The 17791-nt window shown below is 38.7% G+C and overlaps 4 protein-coding genes across 6 annotated transcripts; 3 read left to right on the top strand and 1 right to left on the bottom strand.

Moving 5' to 3' along the window:
- Nucleotides 1-361: 361 nt before the first annotated feature.
- LOC140769661 (mitochondrial carrier protein CoAc1-like) lies at nucleotides 362-3848 on the bottom strand. Its single transcript, XM_073110464.1, has 7 exons — nucleotides 3057-3848; nucleotides 2764-2849; nucleotides 2471-2678; nucleotides 2004-2130; nucleotides 1029-1213; nucleotides 785-916; nucleotides 362-651 (listed from the first exon to the last, which is right to left on the bottom strand). Exons 1-7 carry the CDS (start codon nucleotides 3219-3221, stop codon nucleotides 544-546), a joined length of 1011 nt encoding a protein of 336 aa, XP_072966565.1. The 5' UTR covers nucleotides 3222-3848; the 3' UTR covers nucleotides 362-543.
- Nucleotides 3849-5374: 1526 nt separating this feature from the next.
- On the top strand, nucleotides 5375-9532 carry LOC140769658 (IQ domain-containing protein IQM1-like). Of its 2 annotated transcripts, XM_073110460.1 has the most exons (10): nucleotides 5379-5708; nucleotides 6560-7013; nucleotides 7099-7213; nucleotides 7302-7367; nucleotides 7536-7624; nucleotides 7718-7805; nucleotides 7959-8096; nucleotides 8183-8275; nucleotides 8405-8506; nucleotides 8693-9532. In XM_073110460.1, exons 2-10 carry the CDS (start codon nucleotides 6574-6576, stop codon nucleotides 9155-9157), a joined length of 1596 nt encoding a protein of 531 aa, XP_072966561.1. In that variant the 5' UTR covers nucleotides 5379-5708; nucleotides 6560-6573; the 3' UTR covers nucleotides 9158-9532. The 2 variants fall into 2 exon arrangements, with proteins under 2 accessions (XP_072966560.1, XP_072966561.1); XM_073110459.1 differs by having other exon boundaries at nucleotides 5375-5708; nucleotides 7302-7624.
- Nucleotides 9533-9622: 90 nt separating this feature from the next.
- LOC140769659 (protein IQ-DOMAIN 6-like) lies at nucleotides 9623-12571 on the top strand. Of its 2 annotated transcripts, none has more exons than XM_073110462.1 (5): nucleotides 9623-10365; nucleotides 10455-10703; nucleotides 10837-11064; nucleotides 11488-11601; nucleotides 11701-12571. In XM_073110462.1, exons 1-5 carry the CDS (start codon nucleotides 10300-10302, stop codon nucleotides 12358-12360), a joined length of 1317 nt encoding a protein of 438 aa, XP_072966563.1. In that variant the 5' UTR covers nucleotides 9623-10299; the 3' UTR covers nucleotides 12361-12571. The 2 variants fall into 2 exon arrangements, with proteins under 2 accessions (XP_072966563.1, XP_072966562.1); XM_073110461.1 differs by having other exon boundaries at nucleotides 10452-10703.
- Nucleotides 12572-13462: 891 nt separating this feature from the next.
- On the top strand, nucleotides 13463-15921 carry LOC140769663 (probable cytokinin riboside 5'-monophosphate phosphoribohydrolase LOGL1). Its single transcript, XM_073110465.1, has 7 exons — nucleotides 13463-13840; nucleotides 14128-14225; nucleotides 14326-14356; nucleotides 14973-15072; nucleotides 15151-15221; nucleotides 15303-15446; nucleotides 15605-15921. Exons 1-7 carry the CDS (start codon nucleotides 13730-13732, stop codon nucleotides 15692-15694), a joined length of 645 nt encoding a protein of 214 aa, XP_072966566.1. The 5' UTR covers nucleotides 13463-13729; the 3' UTR covers nucleotides 15695-15921.
- Nucleotides 15922-17791: the final 1870 nt, after the last annotated feature.

Raw genomic sequence — 17791 nt, 5'->3', positions numbered from 1 at the left:
TGTGGCTTGGGTTGGACTCGATTCGTCTTGGCTTGCATAAAGCTCGATAATAGGTTTATTTTAGGCTCGGGCTCGGTTTGGCTCGGCTCGAGTTGAACTTAAGCTATTTATAATTATATATTTTTAGATTTAATCTTATTTTGATAAACATATTTATTTTTAATATTGAGTTTAAACTATTTATAATTATATGTTTTTCTTAAATGGCAGTCGCAACCACTAAAGACCTCCAAAGTTTCAGCATTTCTTTCTATACTTAAAAAGTTGGCAATACTCACATAGTATAGATTTACGATGGAAAAGTGCCTGCCAAGATCATGAAGTACCATGAAATATCCAAAAGCTGGAAACAATCTACCAATCCTCACAATCGACTGGGTCTCGAAACAAATTTTCTCAAAAAACTGGGTCTCGAAACAACCAATGGAATAATGCTTGTCTTAAATGACAGAGCAATGAGAATTATCCATTCCATTCCAGAAAAGAAACAAAGTGTTATAGGAGAATCCTTTCTGTAGAAAGTTAGCTAGCTATACATTGATTTCATGCAACGGTAGCAGGGGCTGAAGCAGTCTTCTCTCGAGGAGGTACCTGCAGCAAAGACTTCATCGTGTCATATGCTGTAAAACCAATGGCCACTGAAGGAATCACCTGCAAATATCAAGAAATTTTATGAAACACCGCCATGCCTTGCTGCTTGAAATAATTTCAAGCTTATTACACTTATTATCACATTGGCTTGTTCAATATTTCTCCAATTATGTCAGTTATTGTACAACATTACCTTGACATAGTTGAGGCTCAGGCCAGCAAAGAGTTGCCTCCATCCCTGTGTGTGGATGATGGTAGAGAGCCCTTGCGCTGTTCCAGTGATGTGAGGACCACTGAGTTGATTTAGAGCTTGCTGACTTTGAACCTAATAAGTCCAAAACTTAATTAAATTCAGTTGAGTGATCCAACAAGTACAACAGTATTGCCAGCGGCATCGATTAACCAAACAAAATAGATATAGAGAAGAGCTAAAATACCTGCATCTGTCTCCTGACAACATCCAATGGGTAAGTGAGAGTCTGCCCAAAAAGACCAGCTAAAGCCCCACAAGAGAGACGCAATATGACAGATTTCTTGTACTCTTCAGGTACTTGGGTCTTCAGCTCTTCATATATGTAAAACTTCAGACCAGCATAAGGAAGGATGCCAATAAGTGTTGGGCCTGAATGGGCAGCATAAGATGAGAAATCTAAACCGTATGAAATGTAACGACTGCATGTGCTTCAAATTCAGTTGCATCAGATACTATATCCTCCACCCTCTGTAGAGTAAAAGATCATGCTGTGTGATTAATGAATCACAATGACAAGATTGCAATGCAGGAGACAGAAAGCTACTAGAGATCATGTACATCGTTTTGCTGGTATGACTTACAAGAAACTAAAGAAACTGGAAAGATGTGAAATAATGAGCAAGTCATGCCAACTTCTGGTACCAGATGAAAACAAACGTCCTACATCAGTTTTCAGGAAAAGATCCGTCTTCCTCTGAATTCTTCTCAACTATTCATATTCTACCGCAAGCATACCATACTCCCAAAGCTCCCCCACTCCCACCCCTACCTAAATAATATGGACAACCTTTTGATTGTATAGATGTGATAACTTGACAAATTGTAATAACCAGATGCCTTCATTCTCAAACAACCACAAAATATATTCGTTGGTTAGCAATGTCATAGTTGAGGGCCATTGCCTTGAAACAAAGCATATTACATCACAACTTAGGGCAAACGAATCTGCTCAAAGGTTGATCCGGAATAGGCCAAACATTTCCTACACTTAGTAAGCAGATAATACAAAGTGCTAAGTGAAATTGATGCTCACGGAACAACAAAAAAAATGTGAAAATTACAGAGATTCTCTTAGTGCTAGAACAAGAGAAAGAAAATTTTATAGCAATTAGTTTTATTTTATAGAGGAAAAAATGTATGACAGGAGAAGGAACCATACCTACTCCACGATATAGAGAACGTACACCACCTTGCAGATAAACTGACCGAAAAACATCTTTTATCCCACCATATGCTGGCTGAACTTCAAAACTCAACCCACTACCAAGTTGGCCAGGGCTTCTAACCTGTGAGCAAGAGTCAAGAAGAATTTTCATCATCTAAGTAAATGACTACAATTAAATGATTGAAATGGAAAATACAAAGATAAATATCTTGAAAAGAGGAAATGATCGACGCACATCACTCTACCACTCTATTCAATGCATCAAATGTCAATGTGCCCTACCACTCACTCAGTATAGGAAGTCCATATCTGGCCATTATATCAGCTACTGAAACAGACAATAATCTTAACTGCACATGATGATGCAAGACAAAAGGTTGAGCTCCAATGCGACAACATAACCTGAGGAACAAGCTGAGACTGCCCAAATAAGAAATATATGTTAAGAGAGAAGTATATACCTGGTATGCAAGCTTTGTCCGAGCCAAATCCAAGGGATATGTACATAAAACAGCAGTCCCACCAGCAGCTGAGCCAGCTAAAAGATCTACAATAGCTCCAGTCCCCAAGGAAGTATAATTATTCAAGATCCAACATCTATACCTCTCATATGTCATGAAGTGTAATGCTGCATAAGGAACAATCCGAAGTACACTAGCGCCATTTCCTCTAAAAGAAGAAAGAAATAGAGGTCAATAATAAATATTGCATGGTTTGTTATGCTAACTTTGTGCATTCATTAGCCATAACTTACTTGTAGAAGCCCAAAATGCCATCACGTTGTTTCAGCTTCTTCAAGGATTGGAGAATTCCAAGAGACTTAAACCCTTCAGGTTTTGTCTAAAATAATACAAGAAAAGAAGTATCTTCTTAGCCTTACAAAACAGAGAACGTGAGCTGACATAAATTCGATGCAGTAATTGTGTTGTAATGCGGAAATACTTAGAATCATTACTTTCAATTAATAAGAAAAGAAATCACGGATAAAGAACTTGGCAAAAATAAAAAATAAAAAACAAAACAAAACAACGACTACTAAACACAAACCTGCAATAGTATCTTAACCCGTTCTAATGGCGCCACGGCCGTCTTAGAAAATGCTCCCGCAGCTCCTCCAGCAATCAATTCCTTAACGTATACGGGCAACACATCCACCACGCAAACATTAACATCCGCTGCTGAAGTCAGCGTCGATCCTTGCGAAGAAACCATCTCTCCAAATCCACTAAAAATCTGAATTTTGAACCTTTATATTTTACACTAGCAATAAACAATCCAACACCGGAACGGAGCACAGGTAGGCCTTCCAAAACGGAATCCTAGTCACTCCGCGAGCAATTTGGCAAACTCCTTATCCCATCTATCTATGGGAAGGCAAACGGCGAGGCCTTTTCGGTGGAAGAAAGAGAATTCCAGCGAGGGCTGGATCCCAAGAGTGTGGGGGGCCTTCTTCGTATCCGAATCGACCCCGGAGAGGAGAAGATACATCAAACAGAGGCAGAGATCCGCGTCAAGTGATCAGAACAACCCGGATAGACTAGAAATTTCGATCATTCCCATGGATCCACCACGATTCCACCGATAACCATATGGGATTAAGCCGTAAAAGAGAGCAAAGGTAAGAAGAGATCGAAGACAAATCAACAAGAGGAAAGCGCGCGTCAGCGAAGAGAAGAAGGATTAGTTGATGATTTCGTCTCGAATATTTGCTGCCTCCTCTTCTTCCGCCTCTTTTGACGGCTTCCCTTTGAGTTCGTCTCTCCACTCTTCTTCCTCGAATCCTCTCTCTCTCTCTCTCCCGCATTTAAAAGAGCAAGCGTGTAAGATGGAGCTACTTTGAAAAACATTATGCGGAAAGCTCGCATAAAATAATCTCCCAGAATTCTCAATTTCTGATGCTCCGCTTCCATCGGATTCGCCGGGACGTGTAATATCATCGTTGGCGGCCGGCAGCTATTAATTTCTGCGGACAGCCGTAGAGGAACATTTCTGCTCCTAATTTGTCTTTTACGCCACTAGGACTGGAATAAGAATATCCCTTCAAAATTGTTCGGAACAACTTATTCGGTGCGTATTTGATACGTGATATCAACTATTTTCATATTTGTTACGATAAACTAATTAGATTGCCGTAAAGATATTCGTGCTAATCCTGTAGCTTTATTCGGACTGGGAAGGAAGAAACCTTTACCTGAGTCCCAAAGCCCACCTGCTACATTTTAATTAGTACTCTATTACATTTAACCAAATGAAAGAGAAATATTTATTTATTAACAAATATTTTAATACCTCTTTAAAAATTATAATCTTAATCCAACGGCTATAATAACTCGTTTTCATATTCGGTATAAATTTTCTGGTATCAAAACTACATTACTTAAAAAAAATATATATTTAATTACGTGTATCTAACTTTGTAATTACGCATTCTTTTCTTTCATTAATCTTTCTCTCTTAAATATAATCATACCTTAATTACATAAGATATTATTTAATATTAAATAATTTAAATTTAACTGTTTGGAGATAAATTCTAATTTAAATATAATTCTCTATATCTATCTATTAAAATTTAATTTAAATCAATCTTAAACTAACTAGAGATATATTTAAAAAATAAAAATAATCAAAGAGATAAAATGTAAGGATAAATAAATTTTTTACTTGATAAAATATTAAGATAAAAAATAATATACAAGATAATATATTTAATTATTAGATAATATATTTTATTTTTATTATATCCGATTGGTACGAATGGAAGCGCTCTTATTTGTTTTACTCCTCCTGATCTTTTTCATCCACAGCGTTGATACGCTTACCCATGGAAACAGACCACGACATAAACTATCTCGGCTACTTTGAAAGCGGTTTTGTTTGCTCTAATCCGCAGCTCTCTCTTTGTATCTTTGACCGGCCCCCTCTTTGATCTCAGCAAACCTCTGAGTCTTCGATCGTCTCTTTCAATCCAATCCATTCCTTCCACCAACTCAGATTGCTTACGTACATATAGAACATGTGGCTGCACTACCACCTCATATTCGATATCTGCCCTCGTCTCATCCACCATATTATTATTCTAAGAATAGAAGAGAAAGAACCTAATACAAATTCAGAAGAAAACCGCTCGAGCTCGAGCTCGACTAGGGTTTAATTTTAAATAAAGTTCTAGAGAAGGTCTAGCTAGAGCTAGAGCTGCGCGAGATTTAGCCTGGCTCGGTTTAGCTGGATATGTAATTTAGTTTTACATATATGGTAGTTACAAAATAATAATCATCGGGGGGCTTTTATGAAAATCTTGTGGCCGTTGCCTATAATTAAATTGGTCAACTTGGAGTCTCCAGTGTAAAATAAATAAATCTAGCGCCATTACTGCTGACCAGTGACTGGTTTCCGGGAAGGTGCTGTTCCAATCTATCCTCAGTCTTGGTCGTTGGGAGAAGGACGACGGCTCGTGGTGGCTTTGGGAAACCTCCAAATCCATACCGCCTGCCAGAAGACCAAAAAGCTCATTTTTTCCCCTAAAATTGCAGCTTCCATCCGATTGATATCCGGAAAGGACAACCAAAGCGAGTCTATAAAGCCGGAGAAGTGGTTTCTGGATTTTGTGGTAGTTGTGTTGTCTGGTAGATTTCTGAAGCCAGTTTGAAGCTTTTCTATCTGCCCGATCTCTTGAGTTTCTTCCTTGGATTGATTTAGGTACTGATAAGAAAGCTCTTCTTTTGTAGTAGTTTCTGGATTTTGTGGTGGCTGTAAGATGTTTGCTGGATTTTGGAAGCCAGTTTGAAGCTTTTCTCTTACCCAGAGCTCTTGGGGTTCTTTCTTGGATTGATTATGTACTGACTAGATAGATTTCTTCTTTTGCTTCGTTCCATTGGGGTTTTACTTGTCTTTGCTTGGCTTTAATCATGAGGATATAAGTAGTTGTGGGTTTAGTTTTTTGAATGCATAGATGTACCTTGAATTGCTTTGAATTAGTCTTCTTTATCTTCATTTGTAAGTCAAGAATTAATCTATATAAACCAATCAATGAAGATCTTAATAAGATTTTTTTAAGGGGGGTCAACTTTTGAGTTAACTTGAGTAGTCGAGACTAAATTGGATTGGAGGATTCACATAGTTGACCAATAAACTCTAAGGTTGCATTCAACTCAATATAGAAGACCGAATATATTCGAAAGTTTTAGTGCACTCTGATTTATTTAATCATATCCTTTGTGCCACATTGCTTTAAATACCTACCGTCCCTTTCCTCCATTTTCTCCAGCTGGATAGAATGATCAAACAGTGAATAGCAGCTGCCATATTAGAGGTGCAAAACAGTTAATTATATCTTACTATTAGAGATCTTATCCTTGCAGCATCTGATTTCTGGTTGTAGCTTGCTATCTTTATAAAAGGAGATTCATACAATTTGTTCCTTATCCACGGCATCATGGCCTTATTTTATCTTTGGTCTTATGAATCTTTCTCGCAGACTATACTTCTTTACAATTCACAATTGGAAAATAATCTCATTTTTTTGGTTGTGGTTCCCCTTGCTCTCATAGGCCTCGTTGAATCCATGAGAAGAAGAGTTTTTGGTTTGACCCTAGTTGATGGTATGTTAAGGGAAACAGTTACCTCTGGTGAGAAAGATGTTAATATGGCGTTCCAAGCACTTAGCCTGGAGACAAATAATTCACCACCAAAGATGGTTGGGTCTGATGGCGCAGTCATCGGGAGGTCAATAAGCTTCAAAAACTGGCAACCAGGACCTATTATGCATGAAACTAATGATTTGTCGGGGAGTCAAGTAATGGATGATACTACGTCAGATCCACTTGCTCTCAAAATGACAGTGAACGAGACTATGTCTGATCTGAGTCCTTCACAGCGCCTTCTCGAGTATTCTTCACCTAGGCCTGTGCTTGATGCAGCAGCCACTAAGCTGCAGAAGGTCTACAAGAGTTATCGGACCCGAAGAAATCTGGCAGATTGTGCTGTCGTGGTTGAGGAACTTTGGTTCGTCTCAAACTTAACCACCAGTTCCATTTGTATTTAAAAGACTTAAGCTTAACTAATAGACTTTGTGGCACCAATCTTTTAGGTGGAAAGCATTGGATTTTGCATCTCTAAAGCTTAGCTCTGTATCATTTTTTGATGTTGAGAAACCAGAGACTGCAGTTTCTCGTTGGTCAAGGGCAAGGACCAAGGCAGCCAAGGTATGTACAGAGTAAATCTCCAACTGTATAGGCTATAGAATTTGTCTCTGCCTTTGGTCAATAATGCCTGTTTTCTTCTTTTTTCTAGGTTGGTAAAGGTTTGTCCAAAGATGAAAAGGCTCAAAAACTAGCACTCCAGCACTGGCTCGAAGCTGTAAGTTGTCTCTCTTCGACTTTGTTTTATTTCTTGCCTATGCTGATAGTTAGAAAGCTTACAGCTCAGGAGTTTATCATGAAAAGAGTGGCTATTGCATGCAACCAGTTTATGAGACAGAATTCTCTGATCGTTGTCCTTTTTTCCTCTCTTTGTTATGCTATACAGATTGATCCACGCCATCGCTATGGACACAATTTACATTTCTATTATGATATCTGGTCTGATAGCAAAAGCACAGAACCATTCTTCTACTGGTAAATAACTTTAAAACTGTTGTTTTCCTTCTATGTCAAACAACTACATATTTAAGTGCGTGTTGTTTATCTTCTCCTATGGTGGATATGAAGGTTGGATGTCGGAGATGGCAGAGAAATAAACCTTGAAAAGTGCCCAAGAAGCAAACTTCAGCACCAATTCATCAAATATCTTGGACCGGTAGGCACCTTTCCCGATAAAATTTCCAGTTTCCTGAGTTAATATTAGTTCCATAGTACAAAACACATTGGCATTCAAATATGAAATCTTTTGTATCATGGGTTTCATTGAAGTGATTAGTTCTGATGTATGTTTTCTTTTCCTTCGCTGCAGAAAGAAAGAGAGGCCTATGAAGTAATTGTAGAGAATGGGAAACTTGTATATAAACAAAGTGATACTCTTGTGAATACTACTCAAGAGTCTAAGTGGATATTTGTTCTCAGCACATCAAGAACATTATACGTGGGGCAGGTCCACATTTATCCACAATGTTACTGTTGCAGTGTTGTAATCTAATGTCCAAAATGCATCTTAAGTGTTTCTTTTCTTATGAGCAGAAAAATAAAGGAAGATTTCAGCACTCAAGTTTCCTGGCTGGTGGAGCAACAACAGCTGCTGGAAGATTGGTTGCTAATGAAGGTGTTCTCAAGGTATATATGAATGCATATCACCTGCAATATAGAGTAAATTTTTGTATCATCTTATTATTTTCTGTCTCCGGGGTGCGTGCTTCTTTTGTCCATAACGGTAGTTATTCACTTATTTGCTTATTTTTGTAGGCTATATGGCCATATAGTGGTCATTATCTCCCAACTGAAGAGAACTTCAGGGAATTCATTAGCTTCCTTGAGGACTACAATGTAGACCTCAGCAATGTGAAGGTAAATTTGTTCTTTCTTAGAGTCATTCAGTTGCTTGACTAAGGATCATGTTTAACATCCCAGATTTATAGTTCTTATCTCGCTGACCATGTTCCTATTAATCTCCGTTAAGTAGCTAAATACCATGCTGTGGTTTGCCACCAAGGCATGACCTTCCTGACCAACATTTAGCTATTTTTCTTCCAGAGATGTTCAGTTGATGATGATGAATACCCATCATTCAAGAAGAAACAGAGTGAGCCAGCAGTGGAGATAGAGAAGGTGACTGAGGCTCCAAAGGTTGAAACTGTGCTCGAGATTGGAGAAGCCGAAGCACCTACTGAGGTCATTGCAGAGCAAGATATTGCTATTAATAGCAGCTTGGAGAATGCAGCAAGACTTGCAATGGGTAGACGCCTATCATGCAAATGGACTAGTGGAATTGGGGCTCGCATTGGATGCGTCCGGGATTACCCGCCCGATCTCCAATTCAAAGCTCTCGAACAAGTCAACCTCTCGCCCAGGGTTGTTCCTTCACCAAGGGGAACCAAAGTTCCGATCCCATCTCCGCGCCCAAGCCCCAAAGTTAGGCTATCGCCCAGGCTCCAGTACATGGGTATTCCTACCCCAACTGTCTCTCTTACTCTTCCCAATACCAAAAAGAGGTGGTGATTTGAGGGCATATCTGAATCAGAGGGCATTTCTCATGCCCGAAAACCTTTCTTAATCGAGACATAGCAGCAGAAACGGGTGACTTCTGACCTCTGAAACCAAAGACTGCAACCAATATAGCAAATCACTCTTCGGTTGGGGAAGCTACGGGAAGAAACACAAGATTCACCATTTCATCCAACCTTTTCTTTTGTCTCATTTATTGATTTATTTTGTTAGTAATCTGTTGAAGGATCTTAAACATCGTTCATTTCTTTTGTTTAGATACCACTAAATGCATGGTAATGTATGGAATGCAGCCATTCTTTTTATGTGGATATAACAATAATGTAATGAACGGCGATCATTTAAATAAAAGAAAATGAAATTATGCTATATTCTTATCTGTAGGATAAATTTTGTGTCACATGTTCATCATGTACATAACCAATAGATGAATCATCATGCAGAAACACAGCAGATTGCCACATCATTAATTTTGTGTTAACTACTGTAGAAGTTTCTATGTAGGTAAAAGACTTCGTCTCCCTTCTTAAACAAATTAATTGCAGAATATGAGAGAGAGAGAGCTACAGAAACACACATGCCATAAAAGGTGGAGCAAGAGTGGGGAACATCTGATCTGATGGCGTATCAGAACGGTGATACTCTTTGGTGGGCAACGAGACGGCGTGCATGTAACCAACCAAACTATTTGTTAATCACTACTCCACTCCACTCCTCCTGGCACTTTCAGTGGGGTAGAATCGAGATTTTACAAAAAACCAGGGACAGATGCCGAACACGATATCCAACAAAGCGAGGAGAGGGTGAGCGGGACGTGGCCTTTTCCTTGCCCGTTGCCCCTCTCTCCCTTTCAAAATTCAAATCTCGAACGGCTACAAGCGTCGTGCAGTACTGCGCCACTTCCTCCTATTAACGCATCTCTCTTTCTCTCTCCACTGCTCAACTACCTCAAAAAACTCTTCTTTGTCTCCCTTCGAATTGCAGTCACATCAAAGCTTGTTCTTTTGCTCTGAGAAATCTCTCCTCCCATTGTGTGTTTTTTTCCGATTTTGAGAGGCCCCCCATCTCTTCCCGAGCACCAGAAAGAGAGCCCAAGGTTTGGATCTGTCATAAAACAAACAGGCGTTTTTGGCGAGATGGGCGGATCAGGGAAGTGGATTAAGTCACTCATAGGCCTCAAAAAATCCGAGAAGGACGATCAAGTAATCAACCCAATTCATTTCTCTCACTAATTTCCAGTTTCTTACCTTCTCCGTGCCTTCAATGTTCTTCTTCTTTTTTTTACTAGAAGGAGAGGGTAAGTGGTGGTAGTAGTGGAAATAGCAAGAGTCGGAAGTGGAAGCTATGGTTGAGCTCCTCGGGATCTAGAGGTGGAGGAAGCTACAAGTCGGCGTCGGAGGCTTCTGATACTTCCTCGGTGTCGGCTGATGCCTTCAACGCGGCAATGGCTACCGTCGTCCGTGCTCCCCCAAAGAATTTTAAGGTGGTGAGGCAGGAATGGGCTGCTATCCGTATACAAACAGCCTTCCGGGGCTTCTTGGTACAAATTCTTTCTCTTCTACTAGCTAGCTACATTTGTTTGTAATGTATACACACATCCTTTTTCTTTTCCTTTTCCTTTGAATTTGGTTGTCTGGATGTTTCAAAGAAATTGTGAATTTTGTAACATTTAGGCAAGGAGAGCTCTAAGGGCTCTAAGAGGAATTGTGAGGCTTCAGGCTTTAGTGCGAGGCCGGCAGGTGCGGAAGCAGGCGGCGGTCACGCTCAAATGCATGCAGGCGCTAGTCCGGGTGCAGGCGCGTGTGCGGGCGCGGCGTGTGAGATTGTCCACCGAGGGGCAAGCTGTGCAGAGAATGCTCGAAGACCGGCGCAGCAACATGGATCCTGTGAAGGAAGCAGAGGTATCCTATCTTATCCTATCCCATCCTGCTTGCTTATTAATTATAAATACAGAGCTAGTATGTTAGGAGGCTATGCATGCCTGCCTTGGAAGACTGAGATCACTTTTACATCATGAATCATAGTTTCAAAAGAGATGAACTAATTACAAAGGACAAAAGCTTAGATTTTTTTTTTTCTAGACAATTCTTTCTTAAGCTTTGAAGCAGAACTTGTTCGCCGTGATAGATTTATTTCCTGGAGTCTAATAATTCATATAGCTGATGTTGCTTTGCAGAAGACAATTTGGAATAGAACTCGTTAAAAACCATGGGAACAAAGAACTTGAAAATTTTAGATTGATATCCCTTGACAACAAACATTGATTTTGGTTTGCATCTGGCTGACTGCGTTAATAAATTGAACGAGTGGTTGGTTTTTTCCAGGAAGGTTGGTGCGATCGTCAGGGTACTCTTGGCGAAGTGAAAGCAAAGTTACAAATGAGACAAGAGGGTGCTATAAAGAGAGAAAGGGCAATTGCTTACTCTCTTTCTCAGCAGGTATGGGGGTCTAGTCGTATGCTAGAACTAAGTACATAGTTTTTTCTTCTTCTTTTCCTTAGTATTGATAAACTTTCTCCTTTTCAATGCTTGTTTAAGCAATGGAGATCAGCTCAGAACTCAAGATCCAGTTCTCCTTTTAATAAGCATCACGATATCCACGCGAGCAATTTGAACTCGAGTTGGCTGGAACGCTGGATGGCAACGAAACCTTGGGAGAACAGGCTTATGGAACAAAGCCAGACTGATGAATCTCCTGACACCCATTATGCAAAGAGCTGCGAAGACCTCCATGAGACGAGCTCCAAACACTCTTATGTCAGCTCAGTAAAAGTTCGAAGAAACCATGTTACCACTCGGGTTTCAGCAAAACCTCCTCTTGTGCTTAATCGAAACCGATGCGGAATTCAATCACCTTCCTCTTCTGAGTTTCAGTACGATGAGACCTCTCCTTCTTCGCCCTCTGTCTGCACGTCGACTCCCTTATCTGGCTCCACTCTTTTCGCATTAGAACGAACTGCTGACGGCTGTCACAATGGGCCCAATTATATGAACTTGACGAAATCGGTCAAGGCAAGGCAGAAGGCAGCAATTCAAAGACAGGCATCTGGTGATATGCAGTACTACAAGAAGAGCAGTGCTGCTGGTTCAAATCATTTAGTTTCTTCTAAAAGATCAAACGCCGTTTCTAAGAGCTTGACGAGAAGTTTGGACAAGGAGAACTGTTACTACGATGAGAGATCATCTTCTTTGTTCTAAAAGCAAGAAGGCATGTTGCAGTTTGGTGGTATGAAACTTAATTTGCAGTGTGTGAGTTCTCTCTGTTCTGTATGTCTTGCCCAACGTCTTGTTGTTGAGGTTGTAACCTAATGCGTGATTCGTGTCAACAGTACATCTTAGCTTTTAACCATTCTGCTTGTTGTATCATATACAGAGTTGTTTGTTTTAATCAAAATGTGTGAATTCTGATTGCCGCCTACTGTGGTTAATTTCACGTTTACATCCGCGATCACATTCTATGACAACAAACGAAACAAAAAAAAGAAAGAAAATATACCTATGAGTAAAATATATGAAGGACCCAAGGACAAAATAAGGGAAAGGGATAGAATCCTATTGTCTGTCAGCTTTTGGGTTTGTTGCAAAACTTCTTCTTTTTTAATCTGCATCCATTCACAAGAATTGCTTCTGCAACAATTCACATTTTGTTCTATGCCAGATGATGATGATGATGCTTCTCTATCCAGCCATAAACATTAAACAACAATGCTTGTGAAGTAGAACATTATTAACCTCAAAAATTAACGCCAATTTCTGAACAGTGTCGGCAGAAGGTCATTTTGCTTTGCTCTAGACTCTTATCCGATTGTAAGCTTTGCAACATCTATTCTTGTCCTCTGAGCTATTCATGATATGTTTGGTATATTTACAGGTAGTGATGGCTTAATGTTTGTGGAATCATTACAACAATATGTTTTAAGAAAAGTTCTTAGGAGGGAGGCTGGATGGACTTGGAGCAGATGGGTCCCCTCGCTACTACTATACTACCACCTTCTAAAGATTATTTTTAGTTTCACAAAATTTGCACTACAAGTGATTCCAGTATGGATAAACCAACCAAGAAGAATATTAGGCAACGAATCTTTTAAACAGTAATTGGCTAATAACACATCAAATTATTCTTCTTTCATAATACATGCATAAGATTTGATCGAAACGTTCATAGAAGGCCTACCTATCTATAAATAGTCTAAATGGAGACCAAGATAGGGTGGGATTGCGCATCGTACGGCGCAGATAGTGGTCACCAGGGTTGGATAAATAAATGGAATTGGCTGCCGAGTGGAAAAAGAGGCAGCGTGGGTGAGGCTTCATTCTTCTTTCGGTGGTCTTCCTTTCTGATAACTTTTTGTTTCTTTCTCCTGCTCTGAAAGAGATTGCACATTAAAGAATAGATTTTTTATGAGACTGGGAGAAAGAGAGATGTTGGCCTTCTACTAAAGTTCTGGATTCATTTGATTCTATCTTGATTCGAACAAGAGAAGTAGAAAAGGGTACGAAATTGGCTTCTTTCTTCCTCGCGTCTTAGTTCGTAAAACTAAAGGCGTGATCTTGGAGGGAGGAAACGATGGACGGCGTGACTTCGAGCAAGTTCAAGAGGATCTGCGTCTTTTGTGGAAGCAACTCGGGTTATCGAAAGGTCTTCAGTGATGCAGCTTTTGATTTGGGTCACGAACTGGTGCGTTTCTCACATCTTTCTCCATCTGGGTGTCAAATTTTTTTGAGTTTTCAGAGTTGGGTTCCCTTAAAAATCTTATCTCGGAGAGAATGCAACTATGTACTAGGACCTGGATTTCGAAAATTTTGGTTTGCCGTGCTCTGGTGGATAGATTGGATAGTGGATATAGAAGTGGTTTTCTTCTTTCTTTTAAAATAAAAAATAAAAGAAGAACAAGAACAAGAAAAAGAAGAAGAGAATATTTATTTATACGGTAGCATTGCTGCATGTTTGAATGGATTCTGCAGGTGAGGAGAAAAATAGATTTGGTTTACGGTGGCGGGAGCGTAGGATTGATGGGCTTGATCTCCCAAACAGTTCATGATGGAGGGTGTCATGTTCTTGGGTAGGCACTAGACCTAAACTCGTTCTTCTCTCTGCATGTCTTATAATTCTCTTTTCTCTGTTTGTCTTCTCTAATGAATTTTCTTACCAATCTCCTGTAGGGTGATTCCCACAGCTCTCATGCCTCTTGAGGTATGCAATTATGTCTGATCCTTTTCTTCTTTTCCTTCTAATTGATTTTGTTCGTGCTTGACATAGTCATATATCCTTGTCGATTAAAGTTTTTAGAGTTGTATCACCTTTTCCTAGTCTTATTGATATTCAAGGCTTGATTATGCCATAAATATCTTTGCCACAAAGTTGAAGGTTGTAACTTGTAATAATCTTATTACTGGAGCTTGGTAGAAGATGGATTACATCTCGTTCTGTATCCTTAAGTACCATGAAAAGGCAAAAGAATGTCTGAGCACAAACACATTACTCTTTTAAATGCTAAGATATGGTAACATCTGAACTATTGTGATCTCTTCTATAGGAGGTCACCTCTTGTGTTTACAATTTGTAGTAGGTCTAAGTTGGGACCTTATATATCTTCTTTCTGTACCTTTTTATTTTTGTATATTCTAAGTTTATGCTATATGTTGTATCCTTTGCTTCGTACTAACAAATTACAAGAGGGATTATAGACCATACTTACACACAGTTTGTGGATTGCTTGTAGTGGGAAGAGCAAATTCTTTATCGGTGATTGGACTTCTTTTCTGTCATATAGTTGTCCACATAAATAATGTTAGGGTATGTTTTTCAGATATCAGGTGAAAGTGTGGGCGAAGTAAAGGCTGTTTCTGACATGCATGAGCGAAAAGCTGAAATGGCACGGCAGGCGGATGCTTTCATTGCTCTTCCTGGTAAATTTATTGCTCTCCCATCACATGCATCTAGTTCGATGCAACGAAACTTACTTTTCCAGTTTTGAATTACTTTAGGAGGATATGGAACAATGGAAGAGTTGCTGGAGATGATAACATGGTCACAACTGGGAATTCATGACAAACCAGTCAGTAACGATTTAATTTTCATGAGAAATATGGATCTCCTAACAAAAAAAAATTGAATAATGTTGCTCATTTCTGCACAGGTTGGGTTGCTAAATATTGATGGTTACTACAATTCTTTGCTTGCGCTATTCGATAATGGTGTGGCGGAAGGTTTTATAAAGCCTGCTTGTAGAGACATAGTGGTTTCAGCCCCAAATGCAAGAGATTTGCTAATAAAGATGGAGGTTACCTATCCAATTTATTGTTAATTATATGATGTGAACCTCATCTATTATCTCTATCATGACTTTTTCCTTGCTTATCTTAGATCTCAGAATTGTAGCAGTAGATAAATTACATTCTTGTTTCATTAACTTTTCTCATTCTTTTGTTTGAGCTTCAGCAATTCACTCCAGCGCACAAAGAGGTTGCTCCACGCAAGAACTGGGAGATTGCACATCTTGGTTACACAAAATCACCAAGTTCATCCTGACATAAAGTTCCTCGCTGACATTGTTACTTTGATTCTTCTTTTCCCTTTGCAGGAATCTGTGCAATTTGCCTTAATTGTTTGCAGGGTGTCTTTTCTTCTATCAGTTCATATCTCTTAATAAAAATCACAGTGCACATTTTGTGAAGAACTAAGAATTCTTGGCGTACTTTTTGTTGATAATGCCATGAACAGGATGTGAATACAGTTTAATCCGTGTTTGTATATCATATAGTATTGTTTGAACCTTTTTGCATGAACTCAATCTCTAGCAGTTAGCTAGAAACTCTGTTATGTATTGCAGGGACACACAATTAGATGTGACAACTACCTAATGATATCAAGATAAATAGAAGATTGCTTTCTTGTCAGCCTATGAATAGTTTCATGTTCATAACATTTGAGCCTCAGAAGAGCATGTTCATGAACCTTTGTTAAGTTGCATAATTAATATTAATTCATGAAGCCTTAGTTTATGACAAACTGCGATATTAAATTGAGAGATTCAGATGACCTTAAGTATGAGAATACCTTTCTTTGAGGGAAGTATCTCTATCAGTCAGTCAAATGGTGCTTGGAAGGGATTCAATGTATACATCAGTTTGCATTGATATATAGGGTGATGAGTCATGTGATGCATCAATTATGAGCATATAAGAACATTATTTACAGTGCAAAGGCAAGTAGTTGGCGATTTGAGAGTGCTGTTAAATTATAAGAACAGAAGATGCCATTCTTGTGGTGAGGTTGCCAACCTTTGTATGCCGACAGTTCTCATGATCTTTTTTTTTTTCCTTCTTCTATGCATGATTATTTTGATGAATGTTCTAAATGGGATTAAAGTATTGTATTCCTTTAAATGAATATTTCTGTATGAAATCTGGAATTATTAGCATGCTATCTAACAGGCACTGGTTAAATGAAATAGCAAGTAGCTGAAGCCAAGTTGTCAATTCGTAGCTGTGCCCATATGCCATAAATTTGTTGTAACTAGATGAGTAATGATCATTTGCATCCAGTATTTTTCTGCTGTACCCACTAATTTTTATTTTATTTTTTCTCCAAAAATAGTAGAATAAGATGAACAAATTGGTGAGTATTATTATGTTAGTCTGAACTGCTGGTGGATGATAAAGAACGAGTCATTAGGAGATCAAATGGCCTCCAGTTTGTTGATATTGGTTAACTATGGACAGCGTAACTATGATGATAGGCAGATGTGGATATATTCTTTTGTTTAAAATTATATAAGACAAAGGCCGATAGAGATCATTGTCATCAAAGAAAGTGATGGAAACTAAATAATAGAGTTAGAAAAATTAGGTTTCATTATAAAAGTTTTGCAAAAGAAGAGCATAATATAATGTGGATGGATTGCTTTATAGAGTGGGTGAGTAGGATTTGATAGCCATCCTAAATTAACTAATGCAATTGCCTACAGAAAAATAGGTGAAGTTGGAGATATGAACTGAATAAAGTCGGTCTTTGGCATGCTACCTTACGTCAAGGAAGGGGAAAGAATAAAAAAAAAAAAGAAGGCGAGGAGTTGTTGAGCATGTCATGTTAGGTCAAGTTGATGATAGGTAAGAGTGGATATCTAACAAGCTGCTTGAATTTGGCTAAGTTATTAATTATATATATATAATTTTTTAAAAGAAGCGAGAATTTAAGAATATTTCAATTAAACTAATGCTGTTGGAATCTGAATTCAAGTATATTTATAAACCCTTTTAACCATCTTTTATATATATATATATGAGCAAAGAATTTATATCTTCATCCATCTTACTGAGTTTGGTTTGGGTCTTTCTTTGTGTGTCAGATAAGTATCAAATTGGACAATCACAATCACATGAAAATATTTGAGATTGAGTAGATTAGAGCAAGTGCACAACTGCTAGAGTTGACATCAACATCACGTCTTTCTTCCACATTTTCTTGCATGGCTGAGAAACTCATTGAGCCTGTTCACAATCCTGCTATGGACTGGAATAAGAATGGCTGGAAATTTCTTGCATTTCTTACACATTTAACCATGAAGGGAACATATTAATGTTGCCATGCTATGGACTGAAATAAGAAAGTCGTTCCCAGCCAAAA

The sequence above is a fragment of the Typha angustifolia genome, chromosome 11 (genome assembly GCF_048772165.1).
Source record: "Typha angustifolia cultivar Huaian chromosome 11, ASM4877216v1, whole genome shotgun sequence".
Taxonomy (NCBI): domain Eukaryota; kingdom Viridiplantae; phylum Streptophyta; class Magnoliopsida; order Poales; family Typhaceae; genus Typha; species Typha angustifolia.
Note: the sequence above shows the minus strand (reverse complement) of the source record. Positions and strands in the feature narration are given on the sequence as shown.

Bases quoted from the DNA above. Each gene is read 5' to 3' on its own strand.
- LOC140769663 (XM_073110465.1), top strand. From the start codon at position 13,730: ATGGACGGCGTGACTTCGAGCAAGTTCAAGAGGATCTGCGTCTTTTGT. The intron at 13,841-14,127 runs GTGCGTTTCTCA...TGGATTCTGCAG, and splicing joins TTGATTTGGGTCACGAACTG to GTGAGGAGAAAAATAGATTT. The intron at 15,222-15,302 runs GTCAGTAACGAT...ATTTCTGCACAG, and splicing joins TGGGAATTCATGACAAACCA to GTTGGGTTGCTAAATATTGA.
- LOC140769658 (XM_073110459.1), top strand. From the start codon at position 6,574: ATGAGAAGAAGAGTTTTTGGTTTGACCCTAGTTGATGGTATGTTAAGG. The intron at 7,625-7,717 runs GTAAATAACTTT...GTGGATATGAAG, and splicing joins ACAGAACCATTCTTCTACTG to GTTGGATGTCGGAGATGGCA. The intron at 8,276-8,404 runs GTATATATGAAT...TTATTTTTGTAG, and splicing joins CTAATGAAGGTGTTCTCAAG to GCTATATGGCCATATAGTGG.
- LOC140769659 (XM_073110461.1), top strand. From the start codon at position 10,300: ATGGGCGGATCAGGGAAGTGGATTAAGTCACTCATAGGCCTCAAAAAA. The intron at 10,366-10,451 runs GTAATCAACCCA...TTTTTTTACTAG, and splicing joins AATCCGAGAAGGACGATCAA to AAGGAGAGGGTAAGTGGTGG. The intron at 11,065-11,487 runs GTATCCTATCTT...GGTTTTTTCCAG, and splicing joins ATCCTGTGAAGGAAGCAGAG to GAAGGTTGGTGCGATCGTCA.
- LOC140769661 (XM_073110464.1), bottom strand. From the start codon at position 3,221: ATGGTTTCTTCGCAAGGATCGACGCTGACTTCAGCAGCGGATGTTAAT. The intron at 1,214-2,003 runs GTATGGTTCCTT...CTGCCCATTCAG, and splicing joins TTCTCTATATCGTGGAGTAG to GCCCAACACTTATTGGCATC. The intron at 652-784 runs GTAATGTTGTAC...TGATATTTGCAG, and splicing joins TGAGCCTCAACTATGTCAAG to GTGATTCCTTCAGTGGCCAT.